This window comes from Heterodontus francisci, chromosome 12 (assembly GCF_036365525.1).
Source record: "Heterodontus francisci isolate sHetFra1 chromosome 12, sHetFra1.hap1, whole genome shotgun sequence".
In the NCBI taxonomy this organism is placed as follows: Eukaryota; Metazoa; Chordata; class Chondrichthyes; order Heterodontiformes; family Heterodontidae; genus Heterodontus; species Heterodontus francisci.
Window position 1 is genome coordinate 68,834,270 of NC_090382.1, and position 18,985 is coordinate 68,853,254.

The 18,985-nt window shown below is 42.9% G+C and overlaps 1 protein-coding gene across 1 annotated transcript in view; it reads left to right on the plus strand.

Moving 5' to 3' along the window:
* LOC137375905 (A disintegrin and metalloproteinase with thrombospondin motifs 2-like) overlaps nt 1-18,985 on the plus strand; it is a 315,989-nt gene that overhangs the window by 175,936 nt on the left and 121,068 nt on the right. Inside the window, exon 5 of the mRNA XM_068043568.1 lies at nt 2,333-2,416. Within this exon, the coding sequence (XP_067899669.1) occupies nt 2,333-2,416 (84 nt within the window). The remainder of the gene's footprint in view (nt 1-2,332; nt 2,417-18,985) is intronic.

Below are 18,985 nucleotides of genomic sequence, written 5' to 3' on the forward strand. Positions count from 1 at the left end.
GCTCCTAGTTCGTATGTTCGTATCTGCCGACTTCAGGAAGCAACTTTGTTGATGGCAGAGCCAAGTGCCCTCTGGATCCCTTCATACAAAGCTCGTAGATTTACTTTGTCATATGCATTTTGGATTTCTTGACGGAAGCTGATCCAGTCTTTGTTTGCACAGTAACTCCCTCTCCTTTGCACGGCTATCTTGACTATTTCAGGTCATGCAGTGTCTTAGATGTATGGTTTATGTTGTGCATCATGTAGACTTTGTTTTTTGCATCAATTTCAGGTATCATCTCAGCTGAGTAGGTCTCAAACCAGCCCTTATTGCAGGTTCTGCCTTTACCAAATGATGCTTCTGCTGCTTCATGGATGATTGAGTTAGTGACTTCCAAGCTTCATCAGTGCCAGTATCAGTGCTTCCAGTTAAGGCTTTGGTAGATAGCAAGTGTTCTAGCGAGAGTGCGAAGTGTTGGTATTTGACATCGTTGCTTATGCAATGGGAGTAAACTTGAAAAAATCTGGAGTGGAGTCCCATTAGGCAGTTGGTGTTTCCCTCAAGTTAGCACCTTCTGGCAACTCCTGCAAATGAATAGGCCCCAGACGTATAGACTCTGGGAACATAGAACCAGTCAATATGTGCTTACGTTTTTGAGCCCAATGTAAACAAAGTAAACTAAACTTTATAAGCTATTATAAATAAAGTAATCTTATTGTATAAGTTGTTAATTGTATATCAATTATGTTTAATTGCATGAAGGTGGAGGGCAATAATTGGGGTTTCACTTGAGCACATATAAAGAGATGCTTACTGAAACTGTGGTGTAGTTGAGTTAGGAGGTGTATGATTGTAATGTTTCACTCTGTAAAGAAATGTAAGACTGAGTAAAGATTGGCTCCAGTACTACCCTTCACCAACTGGCTTTCCAGAATAGAACATAAGATATTATTAAGATATTATCTGATGAAAGGTCACAGACCTGAAACATCAACTCTGTTTCTCTCTCCACAGATGCTGCCAGACTTGTTGAGTATTTCTAGCACTTTCTGTTTTTATTTCAGATTTCCAGCATCCGCAGTATTTTGCTTTTATTATATAAGATATTATAACTCGTGTAAGTTATATAACATTCCATTCATACCATGATATAGTTTGTATTTTATATTGCACAATTTACAAAGTCACTTCTCATTTTAATCTTGCTTAGCATTTTGTGAAAAAGCTTACACAGTTTATTTTCAATGTTATGTTAATAATAGTTTCACTGGGTTTTTAGCAGTGTTTCAAGAGTATTTGGAAAGATCATAGCTTACACTGTTTTCCTGTTAAACTGAAATATGTGCACATTTTCCCAAGTTTTTAAATGTCATATATTTGATAAAAAAGATTGGACTCTTACTTAAGCACAAGGATAATAGAAATCTGTTAGTTGGATGATGTGATCCTAAGTACCTAATGCTGTGTAATTTTATACCACAGTCCTGAGCTTCTAACTGGTTTTGCCATTTAATCAAAATCGGCTGTTCTTTAAGCCCTCAGATAATCCAGTACACTGTAGATGTGGCTGGCATAATGAATCTGTTCATAATGCCTGAATCCAGAGGTACACACATTAATTCAAGATTTGCCTTCAAATTCCTGACATTTAAATAAGTTTCAATAGAAAGTGCTAAGCAAATAATGATTAAAATCCTGATTTTGTTTTACTTTGCTTCATGCTAATTAATATGATTTTGGCAATGCTGAGCCCCTCCAGCATGAGTCTTGGTCTCATACAAATGGTGACATTTTTTTTTACTGTATTTTGTTAGTTTTTGGACAAGAGGAAGTTGCGGCCACATACAGTTTTTTGATTATATTGTGTTCTAGACGCCATTTCTTTCTGACACTATGGAAACAGTAAATAATAATACTCTTTGGCTGTGATAATTTTCAGTAATAGTAACTCTCAAGATAATTGGATAAATTCTCAGTACAATGAAGATGACTGATAATGAGAGTTCATTTCTTTTGGATTAATGTTTTGCTTGCAAACGCACTATTCATTTAGCAAATTTCCATTTAATGAACTTAGGGATATTGCCTATTGATTATTATGGGCATATTATTGCCATCAACCTGTATAATTTATATTTTATTAATTTCCTTTGGGAGTTGTAATATGACTAAGATATCCTCAGCTTTAAATTGCATCTAATTTTTGGATCCTAAAGGAATAGTTGGAAAAAGTCTGATCGTTCGATAGGAATTTATGATGTTGGAGTCAAGCTAGTTTTAGAATGCTTTCATATAAACAGTTTATTGTTATCTAATACATCCTGTCAAATATATTTTTGTTTTCCTACAGGTTAATGAGATTTACCATGATGAGTCTCTGGGAGCCCATGTCAATGTTGTGCTGGTGCGAATAATCATGCTGGGTTATGGAAAGGTAATAGAAAATTTGTTTTTTCTCTGTATATATGTAGCCTCCAATAAAGTAAGCATGCAATACTTTTTTAGTTCCAACAAATCAAGGAGTTATTTATATTCATAGGAGCCAAAATTCCTCTGCCCCCTCTGCTGGTTTGGTGGAGTGGCACCGATAACTTCTACTCTTGATCTTGCTGGATTATCTGAGGTCAGGACAGGATCACCTAGTTTCCACATGTTTACAGGCTCCTCTACCAGTATGGGTACTTCATGGGTGTCTGTTACTTGGGAGTGGAACAGAAAAGCAGCCCTGGAAATTCATTCTTTGACCAGCCTCAGAAAACCATTTAATTTCTGCCCAATCATCCTCTTTATAAAGGGCCTGTTATCAGCAATGGTGCTTGTATTCTTATGGAGGCCCTTGGTCAATGGGCACCAGTCTGACTTCTGAGCTAAACAGTACACCAGGATCATCCCTGATGTCCAGATAGCTGAGTAGTAATGAGGCCAAGGCTAAAGAAATTCTGGGCATTGAAAATCCCCTCTCTTGGCACTACCCTTTCCGACATCATGAGTCATATTTGGGGAAAAAGGTGGCTCAGTCTGTTCCAGATCCCAATTGTGATTTGGTAGATATCTGACATTTCCAGGTCCTGCCAGAATTTGAGTCTGTGCAGGCCGTTACTGTCACCTGGTATATGCCATTGAGAAATTTTTGGCACATAGCGTATACTGATTAATATTTAATCTCACACTTCTCTGAGGTTCATTGCATTTTAATTGAAATCTTTAAATAGATAGAAAACTTAATTATTCCATCAGTTTTGACTCCGACGCTTTCCAACTCGATCACAAATAGTAATACTGGAAGTGCTAAACTGATATCAGTAGTTGTGCAGCCTTAAATAAGGTCTTGTCATTGCTACAATGCCATGACTGAACCAGTTTAATGTATACATATTTAAGAGAAGGCATCTGAGTAAAATTCTGGATTCCCCTTTTGCATGTCTACTTGAAGATGCTGAGAAGCACTTTCCAAATGTTGGCAAATAGGAATTAGCCAAAACTCTGCTGAGAATTGCTGGTTGCAAAGGTAAAGCTGACCAGCAGCACACTGACCATGTGCAACTTTGTGAAGTCAGATCATTTGAGTAATTAACCTGAGTTCCCAGCACAGCTTTGAGTTTGCACTAGCAGTTTAGTCTAATGAGGCACGTGGAAAATCTAGTCGGCAGCCCTAGCTTAAAGAGACGTTATGGGGTACAGTAGCATAGTAGTTGTGTTAATGGCCTCATCATCCAGCAGGCCTGTGTAATGAGTTCTTTATGTTGTCTGCAACATAAATGAGACGTATGGAGGCCAGTTGGTTGAAGATCTCAAACAGGTTTATTACAGCTGAACTATTATACAGTACAGAGCTAACTATTTACAGAACTTTACTCTGGGTGTTACAGTTGCAGAGTGACTCTGGCATGTAGTCACATGATTATGTCCTGTTACTTAGCTGATTCGCATACTAAGATCTTAAAGGGCTATCACTCTGAAAGACAATCATACAACATCCCCTTTCTTTCCAAAGATAAGTCTCATATGCTAAAAGTAAAAACACTTAACATTAGATAACATCAAAATTGGTTATATGGGGTAGAGACTACAACATCTACAGGTACAAGGATTGGAATTGTGAAATTTACAAGTGCAGAGGCTTAAAAATCTTGCTCAGCATATTTGCGTCTCATTTGTTGCTGTTTTTTTTAAGTTTCTCCCTCTCTGTATTCAGTTTCTGTTGCTCTGCTTTTAGCCTGCTATGATACTCTGTTACTTTTCTCAGAATGACCACTTTTGAGGTTGTGTCATTCTTGGAAAGTTCTGGCACCTCATTTCAAAGAAATAACAATGCTTCAACTCATTCCTTCTCTGCCTCTTCAGGACAATGCATGTCCTTCACCTCGCCTCATCCCCTGCATTTGAAGGCTTGGGGGTCAAGGTCGAGGACTTGTTTGGGGCGGAGTACTTGGCCTCATGGCAGTACCTGCTCATTCTGGCTCGTTTTGGTGCAGGCGGTTCTCTAGAGAGCAGAGGTGAGGACGTGGCCTAGTTCTGCTGTTGCTGGATTTCCAGACTGCACTGTTTGATGCTGGCCAGAGTCTACGAGTGGGTTCCAGTCCTTGGAGATTACCCCTTGGCAATACTCCCCACTGCCAGCCTTTGCTTTGCAATAGTTACAATGTCAGTCTCTTCTTCTGAGTCGCTGGAGCGCCATGATATACTGCCCGTTGATGAAGAACTTTCAACATCTGAGTTTGGATCTTCATTCTCTTGGCGTGGCATCTTTGAGAAGAGGCTGATACTCTCAAAACCAGAACTACTGAGATCCTGGAGGAACTGTGACTCAATGCGGGTACCCTTGGTCTCTTCTGCTGTAATGGGTGCCTTGGTGACCTCCTGGATGTTGGTGATGTTGAGATCCTTACATGCTGGTAGTCCTGCCACTTCTGGTCTGCTCGTGCCTACCAGGTAAAATGTTTGTGGTTTCCATGCCAACTTGCCATAGTTGCATTGCATTGTCAGTGTGCCACTGCAAGGGATGGGTGACCAGTTGTATGCAGATAACTTGGCAGTTGTCAGCTGTATCATTGATTTCCAGCGACTCTGGTACATATCCTTCAGGATTTGGACTGGTCGTATATTTGCACTAGCTCTGGTGTCAATCTTAACCCTGAGTGTATGTTTGCCAACTTTGTTTGGGTACGTGGCGTTAATGGTAGAAAAAGTTTCCAGAAGAGACCAAGGGTACCCGCATTGAATCACAGTTCCTCCAGGATCTCAGTAGTTTAGTTTAGAGATACAGCACTGAAACAGGCCCTTCAGCCCACCGAGTCTGTGCCGACCATCAACCACCCATTTATACTAATCCTACACTAATTCCATATTCCTACCACATCCCCACCTGTCCCTATATTTCCCTACCACCTACCTATACTAGGGGCAATTGCTAATGGCCAATTTACCTATCAACCTGCAAGTCTTTGGCTTGTGGGAGGAAACCGGAGCACCCGGAGGAAACTCACGCAGACACAGGGAGAACTTGCAAACTCCACACAGACAGTACCCAGAATTGAACCCGGGTCGCTGGAGCTGTGAGGCTGCGGTGCTAACCACTGCGCCACTGTGCCGCCTAGTTCTGGTTTGAAAAGTATCAGCCTCTCCACAGAGATGCCACACCAAGAGAATGAAGATCCAAACTCAGATGTTGAAAGTTCTTCATCAATGGGCAGTGTCTCTTCGCGCTCCAGTGACTCATCAACCTGCGTAGGCGGGCGCAGTGTCTTTTTGCACTGCACATCTTGCTCAGGTCTTGAAATGCAGGACAATTCTGTGGTGAGCGGGACAAACCAGACGTAGCACAAAGGTTGCTTGCTCTTTTCCACCTACTTATGGTGCCGATACTGCTGGCTGCACCTAATGCTTGCAGATGCTGTTGTCCATTTACAATGGCTTCGTATTTCCTACCATCTTCCAGCAACACATCAATGCTCTGACCTTTCTTTTTCTCCAAGGGGACTTTTTGAAATGTTTCAATATATATAATATCCAGTTCCATTATTCGGTCTGACAGCTCTGTTTCTGAAAAGTTGCATTCATTGCCCTTACTACGGCATCTACTGATGAACTGATCTGCTGATTCCTGTGGCTGTTGCCTGTAGGACATCAATTCCAGGCAGTGAATTCTAAAATTCACTCTTAATTGGAGCTGATCTTCTAGCACTTTCCATATCTTTGCAGGATCTTTCTGGTCCTTTTCAGATAAGCCTGAGGTATTGATTCTGTGTAATCCCTCATTTCCAACTGCTATTCATATTTTTACAGCCTGTTTTTCTGGTTCTACAATTATTGCATTATTTGTTTGAAAAGTTTGAACTCAGATAGGATATTAATGGCATTCCAGTTCATGCTGGGAAATTTGGTATCCATATTTCTGCTGTTCTCTTTCTTTAAAACTTGCTTTAAGATTTGTTCTATGACTCTGCACTGTTTCCCCTTTAAGAAACTCTCTGTTATTTAGACTGTCTGCTTTGATGGACAGGAGCACGTGTTTTGCAGTGCTCTGTTTTCATCTTACTTGTAGCACTTAAGCTGGTCTGTATAGACAGTTGTTCACTGGGCAGTTCAATGGCATTTTTTTGCTAGAGTCGGTTTATGTTCTTCATGCTGGAGCTGTTTAATGGTGTTTTTATAGCTGCAGCCTCATGAATGGAAGCTCTTCATCTCGCTCTAGTGATTTAATGAGTTTTTAAGTTTTGGCTGCGCAGATGAAGGCTCTGCAGTGATCAGGTTTGTACCGCACTTTTTGCAATTGGACGCCTCCTGTGATTGCGCCGACCTCGATCAGCCTGGGAAAGGAACCAATTTCCCGTTTTTCTTTCTAGAGCCTTTGAAAAAAAATCAGCTTTTTAAAGACTTCAAAGCTTGTTTTTTTAAACCAGTATCCCTCAACCATCGGCATAATGACTCATCTGATTTACTTGCAGCCTGTGTATCTTCTATAGCTTGAGATAAGTTCTTTTTTCATTGTTTGAGACAGTTTTTTTTTAAACTTTATCTCTAGTGGCTGTAGGAAAGTCATTTTCAAAGCTGTTTCACCTGCGGTCTTCAACTTAGACTTTTTTTTCTCACCACAGCTGCCACCATATAATGAGTTCTTTATGTTGTCTGCAACGTAAATGAGATGTATGGAGTCCAGTTGGTTGAAGATCTCAATTAGGTTTATTACAGCTAAACTATTATACAGTACAGAGCTAACTATTTACAGAACTTTACTCTGGGTGTTACAGTTGCAGAGTGCCTCAGGCATGTGGACCACCATCGCCAAGATAAAGTCCTGGTCTGTGTACCAGTAATGGTGACCATGCAACTACTGGATTGTCATAAAAACCCATCTTAATTCACTGATCTGCTGCCCTACCTGGTGTGGCCTATTTGTGACTCCAGACCCACTGCAATTTGGTTGGCTCTTAACTGCCCTCTGAAGTGGTCTAGCAAGCCATTCAGTTGTAATCAAGAAGGTGGCTCAACACCATCAGAAGGGCAATTAGGGATGGGCAATAAATGCTAGCCTTCTTAGGATGCCCAAACCCAGTGAATGAATAAAAAAATGCCCACTTAAACGTAACTGACTACATACATGGGCAAATATTGGGGTGGATTTTACCTCTGTATGATGTTCGCGTAGCTGACCACCCAATGGTGTCAATAGCAGGCATGGCTATAGCCTTATTAACAATCAGTTGACGGGCTGCAGGTGTAAAATGAACATCCCAAGGCAGTCTGCTTGCTCCAAACTGGGCCTCCAGCCTCTGGGCCCAGTAAATGGTTACAGTCACTACTCCGTTAATGTTTTGCCACAACCTTCTGCCAGGCATGCCCCAGGGGACGGGTCCTTGTTCATGAGGAGGGTTTCTGGCAGGCATGCCCTGGCTGTCTTTGTGGAGCTCGGAAGAGCATTCCTCTTAGCCCCACAAAATTAAATTAAGCCTACCTTCTGGGCTCCTGTTAGGTTGAAATGAGGCAGAATGTCCTAAAATGGCAATTGGCGCTGGAAAGAGTACCAATTTGGGATTTTATGTGATTAGCCCTAATTCATTTTCCAATGAGCTCCCCACCTATAATAGACTGATGCTGAGACCTCGACAACAGGGAGAGGTGTAACCCAGCAACCCATCAAGAGCTGCTAGGATAATATAAAGGGATGTTAAAAGTAAGTGGCTTCATCGGAGGTAAAAATTGTTACAGCCTTTCTTTAAGCTGAAAATATTATCTATATTTAGCCTTTCCAAAGGCAAAATAAATAGATGCCAAATTAAATGAGGAGCTGGGAAACAGTCTGTGGCAAGTGAGAAACTGGCACAGGATCCAAACTCTGTCTAATGGAACCTCAAGTATAAGATGGGTGCAGGTAGGATTGCTTTATTTGCCAAGTTACCAGCGCAGCATGCCTGGCAGAAGCTGACGGCAAAAAGTTTATGTAGGAGGTGACCTTAACTATAACAGTGCTGCCCTCATGATGTAGTTTGGCTGCAGGTGTTCTTGCAGCAAGTCACACAGATTTGCAACTGACTTGCTGTTGACCTGAAGCCTGCAGAGCAGGTACTGCAATGTCATTAGTAGGTACATGTGCCAAGGTGGCATAATAGCAGTGTGGGCACTCTGGTGCTGCTGCACTGACCTGTACAACTATAAACTCTGTATTTGTTCATTCTACACCAGCCTCTTCATTAATTGTAACTTTATTTGTTGATTGCTAGGGATCTCCACCTAGATGTCTTATTACTTCTTGAGCCACTGTCAAGTTTGAATTGTAAGAGCCTTTTTAAAAATTTTGCCACTTTTTTGCAACTGCTTTTCCTATATGTCTGAAGTTCTGTAATTAATTCAATTCTAGTCACTTTCCAGTGAATTTTCAGATAATATTCAACTATGTAAGTTTAACAGTATTTGAAGAAACAGAAAAATTCAAATATCCTTTAATAAAAACAGCTACGAAAAGTGCTTCCATAAAAATGCCATTGAAATTTACTAACAGACAACATTAAAAACATACAGTAAAGCCAGAACATTAAAAATAGCTACAAAGCCTTAAACCCTTCAACAGCTCTATTGCTCATGGGCTCAATTCTGGCCCCAACAGACTGATAACTAGTAGAATATTTAAATAAGGCTAGTATTCGGTTGCATCCATTTTAGATAAGTCTGGAAAATTGCACTCAAAGGAGATCCTGCTATAAGGATCTTAGTCAGACTTTTTGGTTTCTCAGCTTCTGTTCCATTCCTCTATCACCAGTCTTAAGGACCAAAAAATGATGCTTCTCATAATTAAACTGATATACCTCCCGATATGATTTTAAAATCTGGTGGCTTGAATCTTGAACCTGCATAGAACAAAGAACAAAGAACAAAGATAATTACAGCACAGGAACAGGCCCTTCGGCCCTCCAAGCCTGCGCCGATCCAGATCCTCTCTCTAAACATGTCGCCTATTTTCTAAGGTTCTGTATCTCTTTTCTTCTTGCCCATTCATGTATCTGTCTAGATACATCTTAAAAGAATCCATCGTGCCCGCATCTACCACCTCCGCTGGCAATGCGTTCCAGGTGCCCACCACCCTCTGCGTAAAGAACTTTCCACGCATATCCCCCCTAAATTTTTCCCCTTTCACTTTGAACTCGTGTCCTCTAGTAATTGAAACCCCCACTCTGGGAAAAAGCCTCTTGCTATCCACCCTGTCTATACCTCTCATGATTTTGTACACCTCAATCAGGTCCCCCCTCAACCTCCGTCTTTCTAATGAAAATAATCCTAATCTGCTCAACCTCTCTTCATAGCTAGCGCCCTCCATACCAGGCAACATCCTTGTGAACCTCCTCTGCACCCTCTCCAAAGCATCCACATCCTTTTGATAATGTGGCAACCAGAACTGTACGCAGTATTCCAAATGTGGCCGAACCAAAGTCCTATACAACTGTAACATGACCTGCCAACTTTTGTACTCAATGCCCCGTCCGATGAAGGAAAGCATGCCGTATGCCTTCTTGACCACTCTATTTACCTGCGTTGCCACCTTCAGGGAACAGTGGACCTGAACACCCAAATCTCTCTGGACATCAATTTTCCCCAGGACTTTTCCATTTACTGTATAGTTCACTCTTGAATTGGATCTTCCAAAATGCATCACCTCGCATTTGCCCTGATTGAACTCCATCTGCCATTTCTCTGCCCAACTCTCCAATCTATCTATATTCTGCTGTATTCTCTGACAGTCCCCTTCACTATCTGCTACTCCACCAATCTTAGTGTCGTCTGCAAATTTGCTAATCAGTCCACCTATACTTTCCTCCAAATCATTAATGTATATCACAAACAACAGTGGTCCCAGCACGGATCCCTGTGGAACACCACTGGTCACACGTCTCCATTTTGAGAAACTCCCTTCTACTGCTACTCTCTGTCTCCTGTTGCCCAGCCAGTTCTTTATCCATCGAGCTAGTACACCTTGGACCCCAAGCGCCTTCACTTTCTCCATCAGCCTGCCATGGGGAACCTTATCAAACGCCTTACTGAAGTCCATGTATATGACATCGACAGCCCTTCCCTCATCAATCAACTTTGTCACTTCCTCAAAGAATTCTATTAAGTTGGTAAGACATGACCTTCCCTGCACAAAACCATGTTGCCTATCACTGATGAGCCCATTTTCTTCCAAATGGGAATAGATCCTATCCCTCAGTATCTTCTCCAGCAGCTTCCCTACCACTGACGTCAGGCTCACCGGTCTATAATTACCTGGATTATCCCTGCTACCCTTCTTAAACAAGGGGACAACATTAGCAATTCTCCAGTCCTCCGGGACCTCACCCGTGTTTAAGGATGCTGCAAAGATATCTGTTAAGGCCCCAGCTATTTCCTCTCTCGCTTCCCTCAGTAACCTGGGATAGATCCCATCCGGACCTGGGGACTTGTCCACCTTAATGCCCTTTAGAATACCCAACACTTCCTCCCTCCTTATGCCGACTTGACCTAGAGTAATCAAACATCTGTTCCTAACCTCAACATCCGTCATGTCCCTCTCCTCGGTGAATACCGATGCAAAGTACTCGTTTAGAATCTCACCCATTTTCTCTGAGTCCAAGCATAACATTCCTCCTTTGTCCTTTAGTGGGCCAATCCTTTCTCTAGTTACCCTCTTTCTCCTTATATATGAATAAAAGGCTTTGGGATTTTCCTTAACCCTGTTTGCTAAAGATATTTCATGACCCCTTTTAGCCCTCTTAATTTCCAGTTTCCAAATCATTTCCATGAGAGAGATGCACAAATCTTCCAGCAGGTGTTTTGGATCCTATCGTATCATCCTTTCAGTCATTCGGAATGTCATATTACGAATATGACACAGAGCCTGCTGAATGCTACCAAACTTACAAAGTTCTCTGAATTGGTTTTAAAGTGTAGCGGGCCAGACAGATTTGAAGCTTGCACCAAGTAAGCTGGAAAACCTTATTGCCCTTGAAAACTGAAATCAGCATCCTGTACCACGGCTGGGAGAAACCAGATTATTGTCAACAAATGGAATGATGTGCACAGTTTGCGGTTCATGCATCAATCCCCAGCTATGAGTTGCGAACAGGCCATTCTCCTGGAGGAGAACCACAAAGCTTGACACTCTCTGTTCTTGCCTTTTTAAGTTGGTAGCTGTTGGGTTTTTATTAGTAGTGTTGTAGGTCGTTCTAGAGGAAGTCTTAGACTCCGGTAAATGTTAATTAACAACTCTATTATTTACAATTAGTATATACACTCTCCAAGAGCCACCTAAGCTAGCATCCTTCTTGCTACTATACCTTCTTCTTCTCAAGCCTATCTCATGTAACTGTTACATCATCGCTCGCACAGTAGGAGGGGTCTCGCTCACTGTATTCAGTATTAACCCTTTACACCTTTATACTACATCTCCCCCAAGTCTTTATCCAATATTTTTTCCAAACATATATACATCAATGACTTCTCTACTACTCTCTCTCCCCACAAGTCTATGACTTTACAAATTCATCGAAGGTTTGACAACTCTCCCCGATCTGGTTGTAATCTGTCTGGGACGCTCAGTAGTCTTCGTAGGAAATCTGGGTTGCTGACCTGGTTTTTCATTTCTACGGGTTGTAGTATTCCATTTGGTTTGCATTTGTTCCTCTTCATCTCGATCTTGCAGATGGATTACTGGCTGTTGCTTTAGCGGAATAGTATTGATATTCCTCCGATTCCTTTGTATGTTCCCTTCATTTGTTCATATAACATACAATCACTGGTCGTCCTCATATTTATGGATTACTGTACATTTTCGTTCCAGGTCATGCATCCAAACTTTTTGACCATTGTTTAATTTGGGTAAGCTTCTCGCTCGAAATCTCCTATTGTAATTCCGGTTTTGTTTTCTCTTTCTCACACTTTCTCGTAGTCTTGAGTCTTCAATCCAGGCATTAATTGTTGGCGCAGTACTGGGAGCTGTGTTCTTAACTTCCTTCCCATTAGTAATTCTGCTGGTGATAATAAGGAATTGTTAACTTTTGTTTGATTGACTTTGGCTACGTTCTCAATCAACTACAGTTCCAAGTAGATCTGACCTGCACTCCATCGCTGTTGCCATGGGCACTATGCAGCAGAGTCTAAGCGAGAGGGGGATGAGGAACCTGGACTTCCCTTCAGGTGCTGCTGCCCCTCAGGGAGACAGGCAGGTGCCATCATGCACACAGATGGAGGAGGAGCATGTGTCAGCTGCCCCAGGGCCTTCCTCTCAGGACAGCCCCAGGGTAACAGCGTCTTGTCCTTCCCATCCCGACATTGACACCTTTACCTCCAGCAGGTGAGCACATGGGGGATGCTCAAGCACCATTGCTGCAGACCCCCAGTAGGGTGGAGCCACCAAGACCCCGTTCCTCCAGAGGATGCCTGCCATAGTCACCCACAGTAATGGGGCAGTGCACTGAGCAAGCTGCCTCCACCTCAGCTGCTAATGTCGGGGTAGCACCAAACATAGTGGGAGACAAAGGAAATTCAAAGAGTTTAGTGCATGAAGGTGGCACGGGTGATGTACAAATTTTGACGATTGAAAAGATTTATTAATACATTTTTATTGCATGCAAAATTTGATCCACACTCGGTAATGTTTTGCTTGGCTACAGATGCATACAAAGAGGTTTTTTGGAGGCCTTTGGCAGGAACGCAATGATGTTTGCAAAAGCATCTCAGAAAATGCCCAGTGTCCATATCTCATTGGAATTTGAGCCTTCATTCTTCAAAGATGGCTGCTTTCCTATTGATAATTAATAACTTTTTTTAATACTGTCATGCCTTGCTTTTGTTTTCTACAGTCATAACTTAACGTTGCTTGCAGTGGTGTTTAGTCGCATTCATTGTAACCCATAGATGATTTCAAATGCCAATCACATGAAAGTGCTGCACGCTTCGTTCAGATTGTGGAGATGAATAAGACCTCATGCAAAAGGGAATTTCTGTGGGGAATTGTTATGTTTCTCCTCCCAACGTTCCTTGATGATGTGGTTTATTGTTGGCTGAAAGATGCATAAATGAGGTTCTCCCTGATATCCCTTGCGTGTCTCTCCATGGCCCTTATATCGATAATGGCATTGTTGTCCTCCTCCTCACCCTCTTCATAGTCATCCTCATCTGAGTAGGACTGGTGTTCCTCCTGTTCCTCAGCCTGAAGATTGTTGCCGCATCTAATTGCAAGGATGTGCAAGGCACAGGAGACAATTATTCGTGACACCCTCTGTGGCACATACTCAAGAGCCCCTCTAGACCGGTCAAGGCAATGGAATCACATTTTCAGCATGCCAATGGTGTTTTCAGTGATGACTCTGGTGGATGCATGTGCAGCATTGTATCTCTCTCCAGCAGCGCTTTGGGGATGATGCTCTGGTGTCATCAACCACGTACAAACTGGGTAACCATTGTCTCCCAGGATCCATCCGTCCACTTCGGCTGGTTCCTCGAAAATTGCTGACAGCTGGGAGTTCCTCAAAATGTAGGAGTCATGACAGCTGCCTGGGAAATATGTGCAAACATGCATGATTCTTCTCCTGTGGTCACAAACCAGTTGTACGTTTAAAGAGTGGAAGCCTTTGCGATGAACAAAGTCAGCAGGCTGGTCCCAGGGAGCTCTAATGACCACATGAGTACAGTCGATCACCCCTTGCACTCTATGGAAGTGAGCGATGGAGCTGAAGGCTGCAGACCTTGCTGCCTGGCTGTCCTCACCTACAGGTAAGTAATTAAATTATTGGCACATCAAAAAAGGGCATTGGTCATCTCTTTGATGCACCTGAGTCGCAGACTATGAGATGCCACATATGTTGCCCGTGGATCCCAGGAAGGAGCCGCAGGAGAAACAATTGAGTGCAGCAGTCACCTTGAGGACAACTTGCATGGGATTCCCACTGAAGCTGATCGGCTGCAGGTAATGCTGCAGGATCCGACAACTTTCTATGACCATTTCACGTGACATTCTTAGGCGCCTCTGGCATTGCCTGTCTGACATTTGAAGATAATTTGTCCTTGTACTGAGGATGCGATGATGTGCCAGTGCCCATCTTCAATAATGCTGTTCCTGGATGTTATCATTCAGAGCATCCTCACCTTCCTTGAGTGTCCACATGGTTTCCATTATTGTCGGAGAAAATAGTGTGTGTACAATTCAGGGTAAGTCTCCTCGCCTTCCAACCTCTTCCTGCAACCTTCCAGCTTGAACCCATCACCCTTGACCCACCCAACGTTACCGTTACCCTTCCCTCCGTTACCATTGAGCCTCCCCCCATTACCATGCACAGTGTAATCATCAATGTATTCATGCTATCCCTCCCCCGTCCCTACTCCCATTACTATTGACATGCCGGCTCATCCTTGAACCTCCTCACATCGAAGTGACCATTGTTGCCGAGTCCCGTTCCCCTCCATACCCACCCCCAACAGAATCCATTTGCCCCCATTGACTGTGACTGTTCCCTCTGTAGGCCATTACCCTCAATTTTGCCCCACAGCACCCCGACTTTGATAGCACTCATCCCTCCCTTACGCCCTTTCCAAACATCTTCACACAGTACTGATCTAATCCACCCACCACCCCCACAGCCAAAAATAAGTATCTTCACCATCAACATCAACCATTCAACAACCTGGATGCTTCACTTCAACCTGCCCTGCTCTTCGATGCATCCGATCAACCCCACCTTTCCCTTTCCGACTACCCTGCCCTGCTCCTCCATGTACTCCCCACCCATGCCGTCGTCGCCATCCCCTGAGATGATTTACCCTTGCTGGTGCCAAGCCTGGAGGCAAACATCCATTCCAATGTTGGCATTAGTTTAGCATATGAGTTAAAGAGAGAAGAGGACAGACTTGAGATTCAACTCTGACTGTGACACGCCTCGTTGAAACATTCGTGAACCAGGTGGCACAGGAATATTGCTCGCCATTCACTTAATCTGGCAGGTAGTACTAAATTGGAACTATGCGTAGGGTAATGACTATTCATGTTATTTAAATGAATGCAAAGTTTCAATCCGCCACAGTGCTGGGGGTGCCCCAGAGCACCACAACCCGCTGCCAACTTAATTCATCTAAAATATCCCGCTGTTGGGAATCTGATAAAGCACCTACTGCCTGATTATATCAATCCGCACGCCACCAAATCTGCCATGGCTGACAGCATAAAATTCCCTCCGTAGTCATTGTTGTAATGTAGGAAATGTGGCAGCCAATTTTCACACAGAAATCTCCACAAATGACTTTGTTATAATGACCAGGTACTCTGTTTTTTTTAGTGATGTTGATTGAGGGATAAATATTGGATAATTTATGTCCACTTGAGAGAACAGACGGGGGCCCTCAATTTAATGTCTGTTTCACAAATCGGCACCTACAACAGTGCAGCACTCCCTCAGCACTGCACTGGAGTATCAGCCTACACTTTTGATTTTAAGTCGCTGGAGTTGGACTTACAATCCCACAACCTTCTGACTCAAAGGCAAGAGTGCTATTCACTAAGCCACGGCTGACTCTGTAGAAACAGGTTAATGCTTTGGTAAGAATTCAGCGAATAGCATAGACATATTTAAGGGAAAGCTAGACAGGTACATGAGGAAGAAAGCAATAGAAGGATATGCTGATAGAGTGAGATAAAGTAGGATGGGAGGAGGCTCATACAGGGCATAAACACTGGCATAGGCCAGTTGAGCCAAATGGCTTATTTTGGTGCTGTAAATTCTATATCATTCTATGTATGTTCACCCCTAAATTCTATCATCAATAATATTTCAAATAGTCATCCAAAATAAAGGAACTAAAACTTTTTTAAAAAGGTGTATTTTACTTCTAAAACGTTTCAAATTGTTGCCAGCTTTATGTAGGTAGGGACAGAACTAATGCAGTGCAATACTAATAACCCAATAACCTAATCTTTCTCTTGGCACACATTGGGCTGAATTTACAACGGCCCATGGCGGTGGGACTGGAGACAGGGTGTTGCCCGAAAACAGGAGGGAAATCCCGTCAGGCCGGCTCCACGGCACTTTCCTGCCTCCAAAGGATTATGGAGGAGTCGAATTGATGTTGGGAACTGTGGCGGGTAACCAATTAAGCTTTTTAAGGGCTTAGTTATGGACACTCTCCTGATCCCAAACGGATATTTGATGCCCATCGTGTCAGGCAGCCATCCATGAGACCGTGGCACCCTAGCTGCAGTACAGCAGGCAGACATCGGAGCGGGAGGCTCCAATCTGTTTGGAAGTCTCCACTCAGAAAATCGGTCACAACTGCGGGAGTGCCTGTTACTGTGGGGGGCTTTCCCCTGATCTCCGAAGGCCCTAACCGTTCTGGCCTTCTTACTGGCCTGATTTGTAGCTGGCAATGGGGAATAGAGGCGCCGTCATGCCTCCTGACATACTTCAGCATCTCCCACCTCTGACAGTAGGGCTGGATCTTTGACTGCTGGAAGGCCTCCTAGTGGACCTCTGGACTCAGGAATCTGCCCATTATCCTTAAGTGGCCATTTAATTGGCCGCCTCCTTCAAAATCACCGCCAGCATTTGTAGGTTCCCAACCTGTATTTCATCCAGCCAATGTGGGTGAAAAAGTTTAAGCATTAATAAGACTCACCAAAAAAACCAAGACTAATCTGTGAATTTTGTTGTGTAAATTCTTTTGGAGTATTAAGGAAATATTGTTTAGGAATATATTCCTTAAGAATTCAAGAGCTTCCCACAGATAAAACTTAGCACTGTACATAAAATAAATGACATATTTAAGATTTTCCCTACATTTGCCCTTGGGGAACATCTGTTCTCTAGGTGCAAAAGTCAGGAAGAAGTGCCCATTTACCTCCTCTCTCCTCACTATTCAAGGCCCCAAACACTCCTTTCAGGTGAAGCAGCAATTTACTTGTACTTTCAATTTAGTATACTGTATTCGCTGCTCACAATGTGGTCTCCCCAATGTAGAGGAGATGCAAATTGGGTGACCGCTTTGTGGAACACCTCCTTTCAGTCCATAAGCATGACCCCGAGCTTCCAGTTGCTGGCCATTTCAACAGCACCTGCCCCCCTCCCACCCCCGCTCTCATGCCCACATCTCTGTCCTGGGATTGCTGCAGTGTTCCAGCGAACATCAATGCAACCTCCAGGAACGGCATCATATTTACCGATTAGGCATGCTACAGCCTGCCGGACTGAACATTGAGTTCAATCATTTCAGAGCATGACGGGCCTCCCTTTTTATGTTTAGTTATTTTTTTCTTTTTTTCTTTTTCCTTTTTTATTTGGTTATTTTATTTTAGATTTTTTAGTTTGTTTAGTTCGTTTCTACTGTGCCTACCCACTTTTTTTTAATGTTTGTGCTTGGAGTGCTTTGTGCTTTACATTCAATTCACACCCTCTCTGCACTAACAATTTGTCTTTCAGCACACCATTAACATACCGTTTGCCTTTGTTCCATGACCTTCTGGTCAGTTATTCTCTGTGACCTTGTCCTATCAACACCTTATCCTTTGTTATCTCTTGCCCCGCCCCCGCTTTACTTGCTTAAAACCTTTTACATTTCTAATTTTTGTCAGTTCTGTTGAAGGGTCACTGACCTGAAATGTTACCTCTGCTTCTCTCTCCACAGATGCTGCCAGACCTGCTGAGTATTTCCAGCATTTCGTGTTTTTATTTCAGGAAGATGTGGTCGGAGACCTTTAATGTCCTGGGATTTCCCTAGCTTCCCCAGGGCATGGAGTTGGGCTCAAACCTTTAAAAGGTGCAGATCCATCTGTATTATGTTAGTGAGACAGGAGAAATGATCCCAGCCTCCTAACTTTTCTTCCTGTAGTTGCAACCCTGGTGTCCAGATATGGATATTCCAAGATGTTGGCCGAGGAGCCCCATAGTAAAGTTAAAAATGTGTTCTTCAGGTGTAGTGGCATTCTGTCTGTTGCTGTCCAGCAGCCTCTGAAGCTTGAAGCTACATTTCATTTTCCTGTTCAGTTTTTGTCCAGTGCCGGGCAGACAGGAGCCAGGAAAATTGGTCCCTGTGTGTGGCATTGGCTCCTAGAGGTCAAAGCTGTAACTGCTATACACCATAATGCTGTTAGATACTCGCCAGTCTGCCTGTTAGTCTAAACATTATATCGTATCTGCAGTATCTACAAAAGGGACACGTCTTTAATGAACAGTGATGTATGACCAAAAGAGTACACTTGGATGTAGGATATCAAGTGAATAATTTGTTTTGTTATTTGTGGATCTGACACATGGATAAAAACACAGTTGGTTTGACTTAAAAATATATTGATGGCCTGGCTGTTATTTAAGCAATAAATACTTGGAGATAAATATGTAAAAGCTTCCAACCCACAGTATTGGCGGTAGTGTGAAAGCTATTTGTAGCAGATCCAGAAGATTTAGGTTCAAGGAAAAGTGCTTAGTGGTAGGAAGCAAAGGGTAATGGTTGACAGGTTTCTTGCGACTAGAAAGTTGTTACCATTGGGGTTCTG